We start from the raw sequence: 23,233 nt of genomic DNA on the forward strand, positions 1-23,233 counted from the left end.
GTCCCTTTTAGTCAGGTTCATCATGTTCAGATAATGAAACAGTGTCCCTTCCACCATATCCCCCCCTCCCGGCCCCTCCCCGACATTCAAAATAAATGGTATGCACCATATTGCTCTATAGTAACCCCAGTGGTTCTTAACTGGTCTGGCTTTGGGACCCACAATTTCACGTGTTCATAAAGTCGCGTCCCATATATTTTTTTAGCGTTCAAACCAACGGCATTGGCATTACATTTCTGAAGTCTTCAACTCCTAATGTTTCAAAGTACTCAACAGGTTTGACTTTGACCAGGGTGCCTTGTTTCTATGTGCATTTTAGTTTAGATGGTTACATGCTCTCATGTGATAGCAATTCACTGCACACCACTCACTGGGGTGAACTAAGTGAATCCATATCCTCACCTACCTCAAATATTCAGGGTTGCAGCCTATATACTACTAAAATTATGTCTATGACCGGTCACATAAACATTGTCTATGTCCATGGTAATGACTAACATTGGCTATGAATAAAGTCTGTTCAAATAAAAGGTCCAATATCAGATCTGATAAGGCAGCTTTTTTTTTACCCACAAACTCCGCGACCCACCCAGAACGGATCCCCAACTCCACCCAGAACGGATCCACGACCCACTTTTGGGTCCCAACCCACTAGTTAAGAAAATCATTTGATTGTCAGCATGCATTTTGGATAATCAAAACCCCTATGGAGAGTTTCCAGGGCATTTAAAACTTGAATAAATAATGGTAAAATAATGGTCTAAAGTACTCATATTTCATGCTTATATTAACTACTTTTGCACACAGATTCACAATACCTGGTGCTAGGGCTAGGGTCTATCAATTGACCTAGGGCTGAAATGTGGTCAGTTCAGAGATGTTGCATCTGGCAGAAAGAAAAAAACAATATTCTAGCCTCTATAACGCTGTGCCAGTACATCACAATTATTATGATTATTCCTGAGAAACTACAGGGTCTCAGCTTTCCGAAGAAGTCAAGCATTTGATGGTACAGTATACTAAAATTGGGTGGGAACAGTGGCCACTAGAGTAGTAATGAATGGATTCTAAAATGAATATACACCAATTTCTGAAGTGTCCAAACAGCATGATTTCATATTTATTATACAGGAAAGTATTAAAAGTAACAGAGTTGCAGTTTAAGACGGGCCTGACTATGCTGATTTCCAGCAGGTTCCTGTTCTGCAGCACAACAAGTAACAGGGACAAGGCACATCACACATGCTCGACTATAAGCCCAAAGTGAGTGAGCCAGAGAAACGTTGTGTGTTTTTAGGTTAATTGGGTGCACGGTATATTCGAGCGTTTCTCAGATTAGGGGCCAAATTGGGTTGCTGAAATTTTGAAAATCAAAATTCCAAATTTGACTAATTGGTATACATCAAATGATTGGTCCTTTAGTCAGGAGTGATGTTATGAGCTTGGTTGAGACTATACAATAAGGGAATTTATTATTTTTTGCCATTTTCTTAACTATGTCAAGTAAATGTGTCATTACCATCACATCATCAAAAACATGTAAAAAATAAAGCCTAAATGATAAATCAATGCTTTTAAAACATTTTCTGGTTTCTCATTAAATGTACATTACAATCATCTTTAGCTTAATGGGATTGTTAGTTTTTACTTGCAGAATGAAAAAAAAATGAAAAAAATATGTATGTGATGGTGATGACACTGCAGCTCTGGTAATGACAGTTTGATGTGATAATGACAAATTACTGATATTAACCTAATACAGTGATCATCTAGACTGTCCAACATTGTCAAAAATACATAATAGTTTGATATTTTTGTAATTTATACATCATTTATTGCCAAAAATATGTATGGTGATGGTAATGACACTGCCGTTCTGGTAATGACATTTTGTGGTGGTGATGACAAATCACTGATGAAATGTGCTGGTAATGACTGTGCTGGTAATGACATTTTTGCCAAAAAACTAGCTTTCCAAAGCAAAGATGATGACTAATCAAGTGTAGCTAGCTTTCTATGTGTAATGTACACAATTTGACTATTAAAGTGACAAAAATATATAAAAAAATATTTGAAATACAGAAATACAACACGTATGGTAATGACGCATAATAAGTGTACATGCCCAACACGAAGAATAAAGAGTGGATTTAGTTACTTTTCTGGACATTAGGGCATCTGTCTTGCAGCTTGAAATCCATGTGCTCCACTATGATATGAGGTTACCATGGCTATCAAATACATTTTTGATGAAAAAACAGTAGGAAAGTGCCTGTATGTAGAGTGTGATGGTAATGACGGCAATACCATGGGACAGGTATAATTAGAGCAAAATAGAGTATAAAATGCACATATATGCTTAATCTGTAGGTGCTACTGGAACAGACGTGTACTGTATTAGGTGCTACTGGAACAGACGTGTACTGTATTAGGTGCTACTGGGACAGAGGCGTGTACTGTATTAGGTGCTACTGGAACAGACGTGTACTGTATTAGGTCAATTCACTTAAAGGTGAAGACACTTTGTACCCACGATTGACTGGACTTCTAAACACTCAATGCTAAATGCTTTGCTCTTATTTCATTATAGGTTGTCTGTCTGTAATAGAATAGAATAGAAACTTTAATAGCCACACAACAATGTTGGTGGTATCTTTTGGTGTTAATAGCTGGAGGGGATAAAATAAAATAATAAAATAAATCTTCAGGAGTTCAGGAGTCTAATTAGCCTAGAAATCTAGACGCCCCTAGCGGCAGCAAATGTAATTTGGCTGGCGGGGCAGTCTAGCAACGCTCCGTAGAGCTAAGGAGCTGAGAAATGGAAAATAAAAGCGGGCCAATCACAGCGTGTATAGAGTCAGTGGGTGGGCTTGACATAATGGTGACTGACATGCGACCAGAAGTTGCGACGGTAACGTATCCTGTTATTTGAAAACAAGATGATGATTCGTTTAGCGTTATCCTATTGCGTGGAGAGGGAAGGTTACGCATCCTGCTACTTGAAAACAAGAAGATGATTCGTTTAGCGTTATCCTATTGCGGGGAGGGAATTTGAAAGACAACTGTTTATCCCACCCCTCCGATTGAGCCCTGTCTACGGTGAGTGTCCAGGCCCTACATCTTGATGTGGGTCTGGCTCGTCAGGCTAGAGTCTAATTGCTGAAGGGTAGAAGCTGTTGTTGTAGCGCGTCGTTCCAGTCTTCAGAGATGTGTAGCGTCTTCCAGAGGGCAGGAGTTAGAGAGATCATGGCTCGGATGCGAGGTGTCCCTGATGATCTTGGTTGCTCGGGTCAAGCTGCGTTCAGCATACAGAGAGTGGACTGACGGAAGGTCACAACCAGTGATGTGCAAGATTTCATGTCTTACTTGAAATGGTGATAAGGCCATTCTGACATACTGACTACATATCCTGCCATTTTTGTTTGTTTATTTTGTTTGTGATTAACAAACTTCACCATATTTATTCCTTCTGGAGTTAACAATGAACTTAGATTAATGTAGGAATTGAATAAAGATTGTGTGGCCTAGGAGGGAACACCCAGTGGTACTCTTGGTACCATCAAACGGTAGCCTATAGCCATGTGGTCTGGATACAAACCGGAATACTGTGGTTCACTTCCCTGGTGACCACTTTGTGGTGATCAGAATCTATAGTGTACACACCTCTTTTTTACCACTACACCCCTGCTCACGCAGTATTTGTGTCCCTGTGCTTAATGCTTCACCAAAAGTGATATACTGCCATCTACTGGCAACATTACGCCATGTCTCCTCTCTTTCAGAAAGAACCAACACTTTGTCTATGAAAACAAATATACATTTTATTGAAACATTGCAATGATCAGATCCCCCCAACACACACACACACCATCTCTACCGCTGTAGTCAGCCCCCCCCCCCCCCCCCCCCCGCTCAGCGCTTCTTCCAGGTGAACTTCTTCCTGGCTTTGGCCTGGCCCGGCTTCTTGCGCTCCTTCACTCGCGGGTCAGCAGTGAGCAGGCCGGCTGCAGAGGAGAGGAGAGAGCAGCAGTCATTACTACAACAACAACAACAACAACAACAACAACAACAACAACATTAGCAACTAGTGTCTTTAATTATATCTAATTAAGATTTCAGTAATTGCTAGTTGTATATTGCACTGTTCACAGTACTGTCATCATCATCATCATCATCATCATCATTATTGTTATTAGTAGTAGTATTAATACTATTACTACCACTACTATCGTTATCATCATCATTATTATTATCAGCAATAGTAGCAGTAGTGGTATTAATGGTTGGTTATGCGGTGTACATTGTACATGCTGATACTATGACTAAGATATTCTATGTTTGGGTGTTATTATAATAATTATTCAAATGTTTACTATTATTATTATTTTGGATGCTATAATAATCATTATTAAGATGTTTACTACTTTTATTATAATTATTTTAGGTGTTATTATAATAATTATTAAGATGTTTACTAATATTATTATTATTATTATTATTATTATTATTATTATGGATGCTATTATAATCATTATGAAATGTATTACCATTATTATTATTTTGGATGTTATTATAATCACTATAAAACTCTTTACTTTATTATTATTATTATTATTATTATTATTATTATTATTATTATTCCGGATGTTATTATAATCACTATCAAAATGTGTACTATTATTACTATTCTTATTATTTTGGGTGTGGATGAGCAGGTGCAGGCCGCACCTTGTCTCAGGTGCTCCACTTTGCCCTCTGGTGAGAAGCTGAGAAGGCACCGGGCGAGAGCCAGGCGTAGCGCCCCCGCCTGGGCAGAGTGCCCACCGCCACTCACGCTGCCCTCCACGTCAAAACGGCCCAGCGCCTCCGCAAAGTGCAGCGGGAACATCAGCTGCTCCCTGAGACGGAGAGAGGGTGAGAGAGAGAGAGAGATGGAAGGAGAGAGAGAAGGATAGAGAGGGGGAGAGAAAGCGATGGAAGGAGAGGAAAAGGAGGACAGAGGGAGAGAGAAAGAGATAGGGGGAGAGAAAGCGATGGAAGGAGAGGAAAAGGAGGACAGAGGGAGAGAGAAAGAGATAGAAGGAGAATAGAGAGGGGGAAGAGAGAAAGAGAAAGAGAAAGGACTATTAATACCGTCTGCAATAAAAAGCCTCAGGACTCCCCCTCTACACAGCCTGGGGTCAGTCTAGTGCAGTAAGCCCCACGCCAGAGCCCAGGGGGCGGAGTCAGGAGCCCAGGGGGCGGGACCAGGAGCCCAGGGGGCGGGGTCAGTCTAGTGCAGTAAGCCCCACACCAGAGCCAAGGGGGCGGAGTCAGGAGCCCAGGGGGCGGAGTCAGGAGCCCAGGGGGCGGGACCAGGAGCCCAGGGGGCGGGACCAGGAGCCCAGGGGGCGGGGTCAGTCTAGTGCAGTAAGCCCCACACCAGAGCCAAGGGGGCGGAGTCAGGAGCCCAGGGGGCGGGGCCAGTCTAGTGCAGTAAGCTCCACGCCAGAGCACAGGGGGCGTGGTCAGGAGCCCAGGGGGCGGGGCCAGTCTAGTGCAGTAACGGGGCAGTCACACGCTTGCGTCCGCCAACGTATGCCTCATTTTGTCACATTTCCATAAACGCGAACTGATTGGTTTGTCAGTGTTCGAAAATTTGCATACACGGAATTTCATTGGCTGGCGCTTGCGCGATCCGTCAAAAGTTGAACATTTCTCAACTTTTTAGCGGAGGCAACGTATCTCAAGCAACGCATCGGACCCACAATTCAGTGCGGCATGAAATGAAGTCCAGCCAATGTAAAGTGAATGGGAAAACAACGGACGAACGTTGGCGGACGCAAGCGTGTGACTGCCCCGTAAGCCCCACGCCAGTGACCTGGGGGCGGGGTCAGGAGCCCAGGGGGCGGGGTCAGGAGCCCAGGGGGCGGGGTCATGACCACCGCTCCTCAATGCAGCTGTTGTGTGCCAATCTGAGGGCCTTTTACTCACAAACACCTAATCCACAGGATGAGGAAAAAGAGGCTAGTATATTATTGTCCAATGTGTGTGTGTGTGTGTGTGTGTGTGTGTGTGTGTGTGTGTGTGTGTGTGTGTGTGTAACTCTGCGTGTGTGTGTGTGTGTGTGTGTGTGTGTGTGTAACTCTGCATGTATGTGTGTGTGTGCGCGCAACTCTGCATGTACCGGTATGTGTGTGTGTGTGTGTGTGTGTGTGTGTGTAAGCAGTTTCTGGCCCACATCTCCCTCTGAATGCACCGCGTGCTGACACAGAAAAAGTGTCTCTCCGCTCTGTCTCCGCTCTGTCTCCACGGCGATAAGGCGGAGGAGGCGTCGCTCTCGCTCACTCGCTCAGAGCCACTCGTCTGTGTAATGAACTTTCCTCCCAAACCAGTAGGAAGAACAGAGGGAGAGAGAGGGAAGGAGAGAGAGGGAAGGAGAGAGAGGGAGGGAGGGAGGGGAGAGGAAGAACAGAGAGAGAGAGAGAGAGAGAGAGATAGAGGGAGAGGAGAGGGAGAGAGAGATAGAGAGAGGGGGGAGAAAGAGAGATGGAAAGAGGGAAAAAGAGAGAGATAAAGATAGAGGGAGAGAGAGGGGGGATAGAGAGAGAGAGAGAGAGAGAGAGAGAGAGAGAGAGAGAGAGAGGGATAGAGAGAGAGAGAGAGAGAGAGAGAGAGAGAGAGAGAGAGAGAGATCCTCAGAGGGGTGCAGGGCTGGGGTGGGTGTGATCTGCAGGTCAACTGGGCAGTGCTGCCTTCTCAGAGGGAGACAGTGGACAGCAATGCTGTCAATCAGGCAATCAGAGCTAGAACTAACAACGTAGAACTAGAACACAGAACTGGAACTAACAATGTAGAACTAGAACACAGAGCTGGAGCTAACAACGTAGAACTAGAACTAACAACGTAGAACTGGAACACAGAACTGGAACTAACAACGTAGAAGTGTAGAACTACACAGGCAAGATTGTTGATTGTCAACGATTCATACAGTACATGTGCAGACACACACACACACACATACACAAACCAACCTGTCCTGCAGCACAGGGAAGTACTGCAAGTGATCTTTTCCGTTGATGGTCACTTTTCCAGACCCGCCATCTCTCAGGACAACAGATGCTGTGGCGGTCTTCCTCCTCCCTAACAGCCCACACACACACACACACACACAGTTTTACCCCAATCCTGAGGAGACTAGGCCTCAACAATGAATCAATTATAGTTGTCGACTATTAAAATAATCACCAGCTATCGTTTGGGTCATTTATAAGGAAACAACCCAAAACCCTCCTACTACCTCCTTAGATGGAAATATTTCCTGCTTTACTTTTATATATTTTTTAAAATATTTTTGGTGTGTGTGGACTAAGCAAGCCATTTCTTTGGAAACACTCTTAGACATTTCAGTTAATGGCTAAAATAATCTAATCTACTAAAACAATGTTAGTTGGACGCCTAGTTGGGAGTACTGGAGTGTGTAACCATAGTCCTCTGAAGTTCTTTTTTTTATTTGGGAAAATGACATGGAGATTTAGAGCTATCACAGTTGTTAAACTCTCGTGGGGACGGAAAACTCTGAAATGCAGACGTTGTCCTGAACACACTTTTGCCCTCTGCCTTAAAGTGGATACTGTGCGTATCTCCAGTACGTGAAGACGACACACTTTCATTTTTACTACCCCAGAGCCAACTTGCTAACTAACTTAATGGAAAGTTGCATTGCAAGTTAGCTCTGGGGTAGCAAAAATCAAAGTGCTTATATGGGCAAAGATGGTAGCTTTTTTGTAGGGGAACTTCAGAGGTCCATAAGAGCTGAGCCCTACCCTAGTGTGTGTGAGATGACCTCTGACTACCCTAGTGTGTGTGAGATGACCTCTGACCCCTACCCATGGCCGTGCTGAAGGCTGGAGAGTGTGTGAGATGACCCTACCCCTGGCTGTGCTGAAAGCAGGAGTGTGTGAGATGACCCTACCCACGGCTGTGCTGAAGGCTGAAGAGTGTGTGAGATGACCCCTGCCCACGGCTGTGCTGAAGGCTGGAGAGTGTGTGAGATGACCCTACCCACGGCCGTGCTGAAGGCTGGAGAGTGTGTGAGATGACCCCTACCCACGGCCGTGCTGAAGGCTGGAGAGTGTGTGAGATGACCCCTACCCACGGCCGTGCTGAAGGCTGGAGAGTGTGTGAGATGACCCCTACCCACGGCCGTGCTGAAGGCTGGAGAGTGTGTGAGATGACCCCTACCCACGGCCGTGCTGAATGCTGCCCCCTGCTGGTCCTGCTGCAGTGGGGGGATTTCCTGCTTGCTGCTCTGGACCTCCAGTTGCCGACGGTAACGCAGGACACTCTCCTCCTCCAGCGCACTATACGGCATGGACAGCAGCCGCTCCATCAGCTGGACGAACCGGACATACTAGACACACACACACACGTACACACACACATTTAATCATGGACACACACACACATCCACACAGAGAGCAAACAGTAAGTACCTAGTAGCAGGACATAACTTCTAAATGTAGCTAACAGATTGCAGTGCGTAACAGCAGTCAGGGATGGAGGAGGAGGAGGAGGAAGAGGAGGAGAAGGAGCAGAAGAAGGAGAAGAAGGAGAAGGAGGAGAAGAAGAGGAGGAGCAGATCTCACGTCGTGATCAGAGATGTGCTCCATCAGCTTATACAGCATACATTATAGTATATATTTAAGAATGGATGAGAAGGAGGAGGAGGACGAAGAGGAGGAGGAGGAGGAGGAAGAGGAGAAGGAGGAGGAGGAGGAGAATGAGGAAGAGGAGGAGGAGGAGGAGGAAGAAGAGGAGAAGAAGGAGAACGAGGAGGAGAAGAAGAAGGAGAAGGAGGAGGAAGAGGAGGAGGAGGAGGAAGAGGAAGATGAGGAGGAGGAGAACGAGGAGGAAGAGGAGGAGGAGAAGAAGAAGGAGAACGAGGAGGAAGAGGAGAACAAGGAGGAAGAGGAAGATGAGGAGGAGGAGGAGGAGGAGGAGGAGAAGAAGAAGGAGAACAAGGAGGAAGAAGAGAACAAGGAGGAAGAGGAAGAGGAAGAGGAGAAGAACGAGGAGGAAGAGGAGAACAAGGAGGAAGAGGAAGAGGAAGAGGAGGAGGAGGAGAACGAGGAGGAAGAGGAGAACAAGGAGGAAGAGGAAGAGGAGGAGATCTCACGTCGTGATCAGAGATGTGCTCCACCAGCAGCTCCTCCAGTTCCTCCTTACGGAGCCACCTGCTGCCCACCACAGAGCTGCAAACCAACAGCACACACAGCTTGATGATACACACACACACACACACACACACACACACACACACACACACACACACACACACACACACACACACACACACACACACACACACACAGCTTGAGGATACATACACACACACAGCTTCATACACAAACATGATACATATATATATAGATACACATACCAATATACACACACACAGACACACACACACACACACACACACACACACACACACACATATATATATATATATATATATATATATATATACACACACACAGACACACACACACACACAGGTGCTCACATCTGTTTGGTGTCTTGGGTGAAGAGGCCCTTATTTCTCAGACGGTCCTGATGTCGTTCCACGGCCAACGTCTTCTCATAGAGGTCCTGGAATCACACAAACACACACACAAACGGATCATCAACGTCTTCTCATAGAGGTCCTGGAATCACGCAAACACACACACAAACGGATCATCAACGTCTTCTCATAGAGGTCCTGGAATCACGCAAACACACACACAAACGGATCATCAACGTCTTCTCATAGAGGTCCTGGAAACACGCAAACACACACACAAACGGATCATCAACGTCTTCTCATAGAGGTCCTGGAATCACGCAAACACACACACAAACGGATCATCAACGTCTTCTCATAGAGGTCCTGGAATCACGCAAACACACACACAAACGGATCATCAACGTCTTCTCATAGAGGTCCTGGAATCACGCAAACACACACACAAACGGATCATCAACGTCTTCTCATAGAGGTCCTGGAATCACACAAACACACACACAAACGGATCAAAACACACACACAAACGGATCATCAACGTCTTCTCATAGAGGTCCTGGAAACACACAAAAACACACACAAACGGATCATCAACGTCTTCTCATACAGTAGATATCCTGGAAACACACAAACACAAACACAAACACAAACACAAACACACACACAAACGGATCATCAGATCGTGAGGGCTCCTGGTTGGTGGCCACTACTGGGCTTATCGCTTCACAAGGAGGACATATACAAATTAGAGTATAGTATAGTGTAGTATAGTATCTTATAGTATCATATCGTATCGTATCGTATCATATCATATGGTATCGTGTAGTATAGTATAGAATAGTATAGTATAGTATAGTATACGTATAGTAAGGGTTGTCTTGATCTGTTCTTTTACTCTACCTGTTTCTCCCACTCTCTCTCTGCCTCTCTCTCTCCCTCTCTCTCTCCTCATCTTAAAAGTGTTTTTTTGTTGTTATATATTTGATCCCATCTATTCTACGCTTCTAAACAAACAAAAATAAAAATGAAAGAATTCAATGTCCAGTCGGAACAGCAAATAAAACACACACACACAGACACACACACACACACTGCAATCTCCATTATAAAAGCAGATCCAATCTCTAACCACTTTCTCTGTCTCTCTGGTTGGATTTAATTGTGTGCGGGGAAAGAAATTGAATTGAGGAGCACTTGGGCTCGACACCCCCGAGCCCCACACACACACATATAGTGGCACAGTGGTGTGTGTTGCCCCTGTGCAGCCTGACGTGTACCTCACAGCTCCACTCCCCTGGAGTCCACACACACACACACACACACACACACACACACACACACACACACACACACACACACACACACACACACACACACACACACACACACACACACAGCTCCACTCCCCTGGACTCCTGCACTGTCAATTATTCCACGGCTGTTTATTTAATTCCCTCCAGATAGAGAGAAAGAGAGAGAATGCAATCACCCCCCAACACACACACGCGCTCTCTCTCTCTCTCTCTCACACACACACACACACACACACACACACACACACACACACACACACACATTTCCAACACCAATAGAGTGCTGGCAAGCTAACTTAAAATGACCTAGCACAAATATTGAACTTGCATGCGATATGTGATATTGTGGTTAATTGTACATCACTGAGGCACTCAGAGCTCTCACTCAGTATGTAAACAAATCTGCTGAAGTTGATCGCACATACGCACGCACGCACGCACGCACGCACGCACGCACGCACTGAGGGACACATGCCTGACCAGGGCTGTCTGGTCAGGAGGCTAATGAGGAGCGGCGGAGGCCATCTTGGATGAAGACGGCGTGGCTTGTTATCACCACAGTTTACTTGTTTTGCTCCATGTCCACTTTCAGTGCCACAGAGAATGAAACGTCTGTGTTTTCATCAGGAGAGAGCTGTGTGCTGCAGTCATAGTTGACTTCATCAAAATCACGTAACCTTGATGAGTTCAAATTCCATTTCATCCCGTGTGGTGACTTTAATTGGTAGACAAGAAGATTCAAACGTATTGTGGATACTGGACAATGAATGGAGCCCTGCAACACCCAGGTACAGTGCAACAGGAAGTAGCAGGATGAATGTTGTATGCTAAACAGGAAGTAGCAGGATGAATGTTGTACACTAAACAGGAAGCAGCAGGATGAATGATGTACGCTAAACAGGAAGTAGCAGGATGAATGTTGTACGCTAAACAGGAAGTAGCAGGATAAATGTTGTATGCTAAACAGGAAGTAGCAGGATAAATGTTGCATGCTAAACATAACACTCCAGATTTTTACAGAGGAAGGTGTATTCTTATGAAAGATCATTGGTATTGCCAGCATTAAAATGAGGAGCTGTAATTTGACATCATTTTACGATTCTTCTCAGAACTGTAGTGACAGAATGATATTTATTTGGTATTCTAATGACACAACTCTTGATCCAGTGTTGCTGACGGGTGATAAACACTCCTGCATTTCCTTTCCCTTTCACCTCTCTATCCCTCTCTCTCCACCTCCCTCTCTCCTCCTATTCCCCCACTCCTCTCTTGCCCTCCAACTCCTGCTCCCTCTCTCCTCCTTCTGCCTGCTCCCTCCATCTCACCCTCTCCCTCTCTCCCCTCATCTCTCCCTCTCTCTCTATACACCCTATCCCCTCCATCTCTCTCTCTCTCTCTATCCTCCCACTCCCCTCCATCTCTCCCTCCCTCTCTCTCCCACTCCCCTCCACCTCTCCCTCTACCTCTCCTTCCATCTCTCCCCATCCCCCCACTCCCCTCCATCTCTACCTCCCTCTCTCTCCCACTCCCCTCCACCTCTCCCCATCCCCTCCATCTCTCCCCCCCCCCCCCCTCATCAGAGGGCTGTGCAGTGCTCCTGGTCTCTGTGGGGGTCCACCTCTCTGCTGCTGCAGTGGCAGGCAGATTTGACACACCTATTTAAATCAGCAGCGGGGACCCCACTGCTGCTCTGCACCAGGGGATGTGTGTGTGTGTGGTGTGTGTGTGTGTGTGTGTGTGTGTGTGTGTGTGTGTGTGTGTGGCGTGTGTGTACGTGTGTGTGTGTGTGTGTGTGTGTGTGTGCGCGTGTGCGTGTGTGTGCGTGTGCGTGTGGGGGTGTGTGTGGTGTGTGTGGGTGTGGGTGCGTGTCAGGACGGAGGACGGTGTGGGGTTTAGTCACTACTCACACGAGCACCGACCGCACACAAAAAACAAAAGCCATTCTTAGTGCACACACACACCTTAGTGCTGCAGGAGAACTATGCTCTCCTCCTTGGACGGACACACACACACACACACACACCTTAGTGCTGCAGGATATGCTCTCCTCTTTGGACGGACACGCACGCACGCACGCACGCACGCAGTGCTGCAGGAGAACTATGTGTGTGAATGTGTGAGAGAGAGAGAATGGAAGAGGCCACGAGGATAAACAGAAAAACAAGACTCTCTCTCTCTCTCTCTGTCCGTCTCTCTCTCTGTCTATCCATCTCTCTGTCTCTCTCTCTGTCCGTCTCTCTCTTTCTGTCTCTCTATCCATCTCTCCGTCTCTCTCTCTCTCTCTCTCTCTCTCTCTGTCCGTCTCTCAGTCTCTCTTTCTGTCTCTCTCTTTCGGTCTCTCTATCCATCTCTGTCTCTCTCTCTCTCTCTCTATCCGTCTCTCAGTCTCTCTTTCTCTCTCTGTCTGTCTGTCTGTCTGTCTGTCTCTCTCTCTCTCTCCCTCTCTCTCTCTCTCTCTCCCTCTCTCTCTCTCTCCCTCTCTCTTCCTCTCTCTTCCTCTCTCTTCCTCTCTCTCCCTCTCTCTCCCTCTCTCTCCCTCTCTCTCCCTCTCTCTCCCTCTCTCTCCCTCTCTCTGTGAATTGAGGCCTGGAGGCTGGAGCCCCATATTCACCTCATCACAACACTCAGGAGCTTATTTAACCCCCTCTCCTCCACCCCTCCCTCCCTCCCTCCATCCCTCCATCCATCCATCCATCTATCTGCATCCTTCCCCAGGGGTCTAGGGGTCTGGTCACCCCCCCAACACACATACACCCCCCCAACACACATGCACACTCACTCAATCATCAAGCCAGACAAAACATGACCCCTGCTGTCCAATCACGCTAAGCCCCCCTATTCATCTCTGCCTGCCCGGCTGCACGTCTGTCTGATTGTGCATCTGTCTGTCTGTCCTGATTGTCTGATTGACTGTCTGAGCTCTGCTTGTCTGACTGACTGTCTGTCTGTCTGTCTCTATTTGCACACTGTATTTTCTTACTGTCAAATTGGCTGGGACTCTGTTTAAAAGGAAAAGAGAGGAGAAAACCTTGCAGAGGATGAATGCTATTTTTGACGCAATAAAAAATAAACCGTTCAATGTCTGGCGAACGCCATACTGTATAGTGTATACCAAAGACACAAGGCTCAAATACAACTCAACTCCACACTCAAAGGGTAATGAAGCTTAACTCACATGCATTAGTGTGTAGTAGGTCTGCTTTCCTGTGTAGAACATAAAGTGGAAGGGGCGGCCATCTTTTCCCCACTGGATTGCTGTGTAGATTAAAAAGAAAAATGCATTTGTTAATACACAGAAAACTGTTTTTGGATGGTAAATAAAACAAAAACATTACATTCTTAATACAGAACTTCTGACTAATTAAAAATGTTACAATTATTGGTGAGTTTTTTTTTTTTTTTCTTGTGGAAACTGGGAGGTAGCAGTAGTAGTTAGCACCAAAAATACGACAATTGTTCTTGTTTGCGAGTGAAGAGGAGGTCCACATTAGCCATCAGATGGAACATTAATCACCACACAGTAACTTCTGCAAAGGACTACCTCTTCACTGGTTGGCTCTGATCACATGACTAAAGCGAGGTGGAGGACAGGAGGCCTCTCTGTGTTCGCTTTATGAGAGAAAACTAAAAGCGGATTTGGCCATACAGGAGCTCTCCACCTACCAGCCTGCTTGGGAAACACTTCATCTGGATGCTGTGAGAGGAGGGGAGAGACATTTTAGAGATTACCAACAAATTCGGGCTAAACTGGTACACACATCCAAGGAGGGCGAGGAAGGGGGAAATATTACCTTCATAATCGGCCTCGCTTTTTTCTCAAACAAGCCTGATGGAAACAGATACCTGATGCTTCTCTGTGGACGAGAGAGAGAGAGAGAGAGAGAAATGTATTATACTATATAATGTATTATACGATGGTTATGGTTATGGCTATGGTTATGGCTATAGTTATTTAGCAGACGCCTTTGTCCAAAGACTAAATAATGATTTACGGCCCGAGCTGTGACACAGCTGGCTGAGGCACCGTGAGCGCACACCGGCGACCCGGGTTTGATTCCCGCACCGTGAGTGCACACCGGCGACCCGGGTTTGATTCCCGCTCCGTGGCCCTTTCCAGACCCCCCCCCCCGTACTCTCTCTCCTATTCACTTCCTGTCACTCTCCACTGTCTCTGACATTAAAGGCATAAACAATAGTAGTAATAATAATACTAATGATTTACATTACATAAGACACTGGGCAACATGCATCATGCACTAGAGAGCTGTAGACAGTGATCAGGAACACAGGCCTATAGCGTTATAATGCCATGCCAGTAACACAGGCCTAGCGTTATAATGTCATGCCAGTAACACAGGCCTAGCGTTATAATGTCATGCCAGTAACACAGGCCTATAGCGTTATAATGTCATGACCGTAAATGTTACAGTTGGGGAATCAATAGGCACAACATGTGCGTTGCTCTCTCTCTCGGTATCCCGGCTGTTGGTCATTTGGACGAGACGAGCTTGCTGCAGTGGATTCAGTGGATGTTATGGTACCTACTGCAACGTTATTCAAAATGGCTAAGCTTCAGCAGTAACGCTTTAGAACAGAGAGACATTTCACGGCTGTACAATCAAACAATTGTGAACTCATGACTACAGGCAAATGGAGACAGACCTTCATTTAAAAAAAAAAAAGTTCAAACAAAGAAAAAACAAAAAAAGTTCATCTCTGATAGCGCTGTCAAAGGCTGGACCAGAGAGGGGTCAAGAGTGACCTGGCGGTCACAGAGCGCACGGACAGCCAACAGCTGCTCCCACCTGGGGAGGCAATATGGTGCAACTCCCTCAGGGAGAGCAGCCCTCACGCGCTGTCCAAAACGCTTCGCTCTGTCAAAACTTACAAAAAAAAAAAGTCCTCAAGGACTGAAACGACCAGCATACGTTACATATACACACCACAACACACCAAGACACACACCACACCACACCACAACACAACACAACACAACACAACACTATCAGTATCAAGAGTGATTAGGGTATTGTGATATTTTACCTACCACTACACACACACACACACACACACACACACACACACACACACACACACACACACACACACACACACACACACACACACACACACACACACACACACACACACACACACACACACACACACACACACACACACACACACACACACACACACACACTCAAAATAGAAAGTGTAGACAACCTAACTCCAACCAGAGAATGAACGGTTACATCTGAGAAGGCAACATTAGCTACATTCGCATTCTAGAGTCTAGAGAGACAGTCTATAGCCTAAACATAGTGACACAGGACATGATGGTCTATAGCCTAAATGTAGTGACAGTCACAAGGGTCCTTTTAAGGCCTCCTTCTACTTTCCTTTGATGCAGAAACATTTTCAGTTTAGAGGATCATATTTCTATAATTTTCCCAGTGAACGCCAGTTATACTGCAAAATGGCTGGTTAGAGGTAATAGGAAATATGACCTAATATGAGCCTAGTCAAGTATTCCAATAAAACGGCAATATGATGCTTATTAAGCCTAGTCAAGTATTCCAATAAAACGGCAATACGATGCTTATTAAGCCTAGTCAAGTATTCCAATAAAATGGCAATATGATGCTTATTAAGCCTAGTCAAGTCCTCAAATAAAACGGCAATACGATGCTTATTAAGCCTAGTCAAGTACTCAAATAAAACGGCAATATGACGCTTATTAAGCCTAGTCAAGTACTCAAATAAAACGGCAATATGATGCTTATTAAGCCTAGTCAAGTACTCCAATAAAACGGCAATATGATGCTTATTAAGCCTAGTCCAGTACTCAAATAAAACGGCAATATGATGCTTATTAAGCCTAGTCAAGTACTCAAATGCTGATCTAATGCTAGCGAATTTGCATCCTTAGAGCAACAGTCCACTTGAAACACCAAAGCCAGTTTGGCCAGAGCAGATATGCTAAATACTCTTTAGAGGATCTATTATGGCCTTCTCCAGGGCACTGACAATAGCGCATCGGTTCCACAGCTTCCTCTCAGGAGACCATCTCCAGACGAAGCCGAGCAGCAGTCTCCCATCCCGGCCCTGTTGTCACAGCCCATTTGCTGCAAGCCACGATGCGCCTACTGTAGCAGCTGGAGTGTGAAGGCCGAACGTCTCAACAGCTTAGACATGCCCCCACTAACGTCTAAATAGCTTGGACATGCCCCCACTAACTGCTCTATTCATTAGAGCGGAGAGAGATCTGGGAATTCAGTGATGAAGGCTGGGAAATGTATCCATCAGCGCGGAGAATCAATTAGCACATCCAGCGCTGTGTGCCAGGCAGGAGGGAGAGAGAGAGCCCACATGCAGGGACACTGCCAGCCAACAAACACACACCACACACCCCTTCAATCAAACAAACTGAGCAACACACATACAGTACACCACATCATACCATACCATACCATGCACACATACACCGCACCATACATACATGTATACACCATACCCATACACACATACAACTTATGAAATAACAATGTCACTCTTGTGTTCTGATAGCACAATATACTGCTATCTGAAGGTACACTAGTGTGCAAATCAATCGTTGTGAATTGTGAATCGTTGTCAAAGGAGTGACATGAAAGGAAGGTCATATTTAATACATTAATTTCCTGTGTATTAGCCACATTGTCTATAAGCCACAGGACAGTGTTTTGTGCAAGTATGTATATATATATATATATATATATATATATATATATATATCAATACCATATTAACTCTCCCCATGTATTAACCTCTGAAAAAAGAGTACAAAATTAATGTAGAAACCGCAGCTAATAGTTATTACTATAGACGTTACAACATTTATTTATTATTATATACCAAATGAGCCATCTGAATGTAAAAGGCAGGCTCTAAATACATGGGATTAATAATATGTCTATTCTTCTGACTGAATAGCAGATATCTATCACATGTGAGAACGAGAAATGCATCCCTAAATGCTGGGATATTCAACTAGAAGCCTGTTGGATTTAACCTGTGGCCCGCCCCCAAACGGCCTTCAAATCTGGCTTTTGCGACTGTGTGCTATCATCAACTAGAAAAGCAGTCGAGAGCGCAGACCTCCACCAAGCGAAAACATAACCGCCTCCTGGATCCAGACGGTGATACGGATCACTCCCAAAATGGAACCGTTTCTTCCTTGGGTCATTTCAGACCTTTCCTTAAAATGTCATAACTTTTTGAGTTATCTTGCCAACAAACAGACAAACAAACAAACAAACCCAGATGAAAACATAACCTCCTTGGCGGAGGCAATGAAACGAAACGACGGCAGTGATCAGCGGCGAAAGTAAACAATGCTGCGCAGTTCACGCCTCTCACACTGGGCAGTCAGATGGGCAGCGTTCAAAAAATTAAATCGTCAATTAAAACGTTTCAGTGTGCTCGGAGTGGCAATTTACGAACGCACCCATAACCTACACAGGAATTCCCACATTGGCAGCAGTAACGATAATGTTAAAATCTAATGTTAATCATGTCTTTGTCTCTGAAACGCAAAACTAATGATGAACTCCGGCGGTTCCAATCGGAATGGACTGAGAAGTATTTACATTGCCGTCAACATCATGCAATACACCCAAGTGTTTATTGGGCAATGAATGCACTTTGGTGATGAAGGAATACTGTTAAGTGGCACTGGTTTATTTATCTGACATAATTTGATAAATAATCTGGACCTGGTTTAATATTTGGTTTATTTGACAAATAATCTGGACCTGCTCTATTTGCACCTTATGTCTGAGGGGTTACGAGATACTGGACCTCCTGACGAATAGAATCAGTCAAGAATAGAATAGAATCAGTCAAGGTTAACAACACATCACCATGCCCTCTGGCCCTCATCATTGGAGCGCCACAAGGCTGTGTGCTATCTCCTCTCCTGTTCCCCATCTACAGTACACTAATGACATGAGATCTCACCATCCACAAGGCTGTGTGCTATCTCCTCTCCTGTTCCCCATCTACAGTACACTAATGACATGAGATCTCACCATCCACAAGGCTGTGTGCTATCTCCTCTCCTGTTCCCCATCTACAGTACACTAATGACATGAGATCTCACCATCCACAAGGCTGTGCGCTATCTCCTCTTCATAACAGAGTAATTTTAGCAATGCTAAATTGTCTCAAGTAGCTGATAGAAGAAAATTGACTCCTGAACAACCCCTTCCCCAAAGCTTACATCAATGTCTTCTTGTGTAAAACTCTCAGGGTCCTCCCCCATCATGTTGGCTAGATGTCGTTTGCCAATGTTGAACTCCTCCACCTGCTTCTTGATGAACTCCTCTGAGAACTTCTCTGGACCATCAGCAGCAAGGTTCCTCCGCAGGAGACAACAGCTGGTACAGATTGGCCTGCTGACGCCCTGAGAAAGAGAAACAGACGATAGTTCTGAAATCAACTCTAATTTTCACCAAAGTCTACTTTGTTGAAATGCAAGTCATGATTTTAATTGAAATATTGTATTGATAGTGCATTCTGCAACAGTGTGGGATGGTTCAGGATGCTAGATATGTGTCCTCCTTTGAAAGCCTCGTTGTCCTTACAGTCACATTAAATATTGGCTCTAAACAAATGTACATGGTATAATGTGTACGGTGTGATAACCATGGACATTCATACCATGGTATACCACTAGCAGTGTACCGCTGGAACCCTGCCTGCACTAAGCTATAGCATACCAGAGAAATCAGAGCGGACTCCTGTTACTGCTGTGAGTATGATGGTTATGATTAATCCCCTCAACAACCTACATGATGAACCCAATACAAAAGATACAATAAATATATACAATTACATTATCATTTTAATTTGTGCTATAATGCTATTGAAATCAGTGGATTAAGTACTACAATAAATGTACTATGTAAATGTAGACAACTTATACGTAAATAAAGTGAAAAACAGTAATTTGTGTGATGTACTAACAAATGAGTTATCTGCCACTGTGAGAACACGCAGGCTGTAATTTATCAAGGGGCTTGTGCTTAGTTTCGCTCTAAGAGTTCAAATCTGAATCTATGTAGAAACACGAGAACACTGCAGAGCGTTTGGGAAACGTGTCTGTCCTTTCATAGACACCGTTATGGTTTTGAATGTTTGGCCTGCTAGTTGGTGTGTAAGCAATCGAGAAAAACTGTGCCAACTGTAGACATGCAATACACACGCATACGCACGCTACTTCATAATGGTAAATCACTAGCATCCTGAGCCACCAAGCCAAAGAGCTTCCCTACAATGACTCAAGACAGTAAGGTACGTTTTAGTTAACTACGCTGGGTGGTTTTTACTCATGCATGATCAATATACTATACACAATAACATATCTGTTTAATAGGTGAAATCCAATGTGCTGCAGTATCTAGATTCTAGAAAACATGCAGAACGTTGAGTGACATGTCTACAAAAGAACTGTCATCCAAGAATTCATACTAGTTATCCTAACTACCCATTCTAACATGTCGCAAAGTTTTGAAATGTCGGCTTTGTAATGTCAGCTTTGTAATACCATCGAATTGGTCTGCAATAGGTGGCAGACGTAAAGTTTCACAAGAGGTAAATGTCAGCTCCTTGTTAATCTAACAAGCAGAGCGTTTCCATGAGTTAGCTAACCAAGGGCATTCTGAGTCATTACACCATATCGGTAAACGCAACTCAAACAGTGGCTGCACAAATCAGATCAAACTATGAATAAAATCTAATCACTACAGTTTTACCTGTCGGCCAACTGTTGTGGCGAGGAAGTGCGATCCTGCGAATTTATTTCCATATCTTAGCAGCAGAGACCCCACCACGGTACCTCTGGAGGCGGCCATGATGCCTCGTATGAAAATCCGGAAACTGCGTGACGTAATTTCCCGTCGCTTCATGCGAAGCTGAATGGTGAGTAGCATAGACGAATGGTGAGTAGACTATTGCTGTTAGTGTTTTTTTTTATGATCATTATTCTGATATAACAATGTAGCCTACAGTTCTTCTGAGTCCAATACTTTCACCAATGCTTTTGCCACACTCTGACACATTTAATATGTGCGCCAATTATGGGCAAAATGTGTTTCTCGTAGGCAAGAAGACCTTGTTCATAGGCTATTGCCACATTCTTAGTGTTTTTTTCTACAAAAAAATCTAAGTTCCCATCAGATTGTTCTGAGAGGGTGACTTGAGCCTCAAGTATGCTTGGCTAATAATTATGCAGTTGTTCTGGTGCACCTAAATAAAAAAAGTTAGGTGCACCTGTGCCACTAATGCAAAAAGTTAATCTGGAGCCCTGATCCTGTACCATATGAAATTGTAACTTCACCCCATAACTCCACCCACTTCACATTTCTGAAAAAGGCTTTCAAAACGGGCGAGACGTTCTGAAATTTGGAAGGGAGTGCAGCACTGGCTGCCATGGTGATTTCCTGTCAGTCTGGGAATAAGTGCTGCAGACATGGCTTATCACAGGTATATCAGGGCAGCAGGTGTTGGGGCATTTCATTCCTAATTTTACTTTTCTCGGGAAACACGATTTTTGTCAATATAAACCCTGGTAATAGTGTAGTTCACCTATGAGTAATTTCAATCAATCAACAGCTCAAAAACATATTTTAGGGTGCAGTTACACTTTAAGACAGAAAGCACTTTAAGACAGAATGAAGGTAAACTGTATGGATGTTTAATCAACAACAAAGGTGAAAATACATAACCATAAGTGAGGAAACCACAACACATCCTACCTGAAAGTGTTTTCAATTGGAATTAGGCTACAATTTTGAAATATTGAAATTGATAAACGTATATTATTCAAATTTGAATAGGCTTTAATAAAACAAAAGTATAATATTCACATTTGAAACTAATTCTGAAAGAGAATAAGCCTGCTGGTGTCATAAGGAGTCACAGGCCAGTGGGCACATAGACAGAGGGCTGCTGACACCACAGACGTGTATTGTTGTTCTCATGCATTTTCTAGTCTGCTTGGAGTCCACTCACGGTCAGTTTTATCGTCCTTGTAGTGTACAGTGGCCTCGCTTCCCAACCTTGGAGTGGGGAGCTCATGTGGGGTCGCCTTGTAGTGTACAGTGGCCTCGTTTCGGCTGAGATATCCTACAATTGACCGACTAGTTCATTACACAAAATTATACATCAACTAAATTTTTAAAAAAAATATTAAAATGTTATCCAAGTTAAGTAACAGATCCTTCATTACAATTTGCCTGTGTAAATATGAACTTAGACAGCCCACATGAGATGTTTGATTGATGAAATTATATGCTTGATCAGTGTTCAAAACCAAGTAGCTAAACAACCAGAAGTGTGAGGACATTTGGGGAAGTGCCACGCGCGACTGGATGTTACAGCAGACATGAGCTGCGCTCTCTTGCTGCACGTGAATGATTGGGGTTGGCAACAATTTGTGACATCAAAATGGCGTCACCTGTCAAGAAAGGTTGGGAACCCCAGGTACAGTATAGTGGCATTTTGTAGTGGTCAAGTTTGCACAGGCCCTTGTTAAGGCCTCAGCCTCCTCACCTCCCTTCTCTTCCTCATCCTTCGGAGGAACCTCCCCTTCTCTCCCTCATCCTTCCGAGGAACCTTCCCTCTCTTCCTGATCCTTCCGAGGAACCTTCCCTTCTCTTCCTCTTCCTTCTTTTTTTTTTTTTTTTAAAGGTTATTTTTTGGGCTTTTTATGCCTTTAATTGGACAGGACAGTAGAGAATGACAGGAAGCGAGCGGGAGAAAGAGCTGGGGTGGGATCCGGAAAGGACCACGGGGCGGGAATCCAACCCGGGTCGCCGGCGTGCGGTGCAGGTGCCCCAGCCTGTTGCGCCACGGCTGGGGCCGCTCTTCCTCATCCTTCTGAGGAACCTTCCCTCTCTTCCTCATCCTTCTGAGGAACCTTCCCTCTCTTCCTCATCCTTCTGAGGAACCCTGCAGGCACTGCTGTAACAGCATCTGCAGAGATTCCGTTTCCTTGCACCCTCTTATTCTGATTTCACATCACATCACATCACATCACATACTCATCACTTGCTTTGGTCGGATTGTCAGAACAGAATTGTTTTTTTCATGTCTGGCCAACCTCTGTCAACTTCATATCTGCCAACTTTCTTCATGAAATACCCTTTTTCGTGATGTCTGATGCTGGCAACAGTACCACTAGGTTCCTGCTCATGGCTATTTTTGACAGGTAGGGGATTGTAAAATAGAAGTTGGAAATCACTTGTGGCATAGGTGCACTTGCACCCCACACACACACACACACACACACACACACACACACACCCGTAGCGTAGAGGTCATATGTGGT

General features: G+C 44.7%; 1 protein-coding gene across 1 annotated transcript; it reads right to left on the reverse strand.

Annotated features, from left to right (window-relative positions):
- Positions 1–3,900: 3,900 nt before the first annotated feature.
- mrps9 (mitochondrial ribosomal protein S9) lies at positions 3,901–20,795 on the reverse strand. The gene is made up of 11 exons (XM_062527773.1): positions 20,658–20,795; positions 19,124–19,306; positions 14,652–14,714; positions 14,524–14,554; positions 14,036–14,115; positions 9,548–9,633; positions 9,158–9,233; positions 8,224–8,392; positions 7,014–7,122; positions 4,729–4,898; positions 3,901–4,004 (listed from the first exon to the last, which is right to left on the reverse strand). Exons 1-11 carry the CDS (start codon positions 20,754–20,756, stop codon positions 3,913–3,915), a joined length of 1,158 nt encoding a protein of 385 aa, XP_062383757.1. The 5' UTR covers positions 20,757–20,795; the 3' UTR covers positions 3,901–3,912.
- Between the last annotated feature and the right edge of the window lie 2,438 nt (positions 20,796–23,233).

The sequence above is a fragment of the Sardina pilchardus genome, chromosome 23 (assembly GCF_963854185.1).
Source record: "Sardina pilchardus chromosome 23, fSarPil1.1, whole genome shotgun sequence".
Lineage (NCBI taxonomy): Eukaryota > Metazoa > Chordata > Actinopteri > Clupeiformes > Clupeidae > Sardina > Sardina pilchardus.

What these genes read in the sequence shown, in the direction of transcription:
- mrps9 (XM_062527773.1), bottom strand. Translation starts at nt 20,756, where the DNA reads ATGGCCGCCTCCAGAGGTACCGTGGTGGGGTCTCTGCTGCTAAGATAT. An exon ending in TTACACAAGAAGACATTGAT is followed by an intron (nt 14,715 to 19,123) that starts GTAAGCTTTGGG and finishes TCTCGTCCACAG; the next exon opens with AGAAGCATCAGGTATCTGTT. An exon ending in AGTGGAGCACCTGAGACAAG is followed by an intron (nt 4,005 to 4,728) that starts GTGCGGCCTGCA and finishes TCTCCTCTGCAG; the next exon opens with CCGGCCTGCTCACTGCTGAC.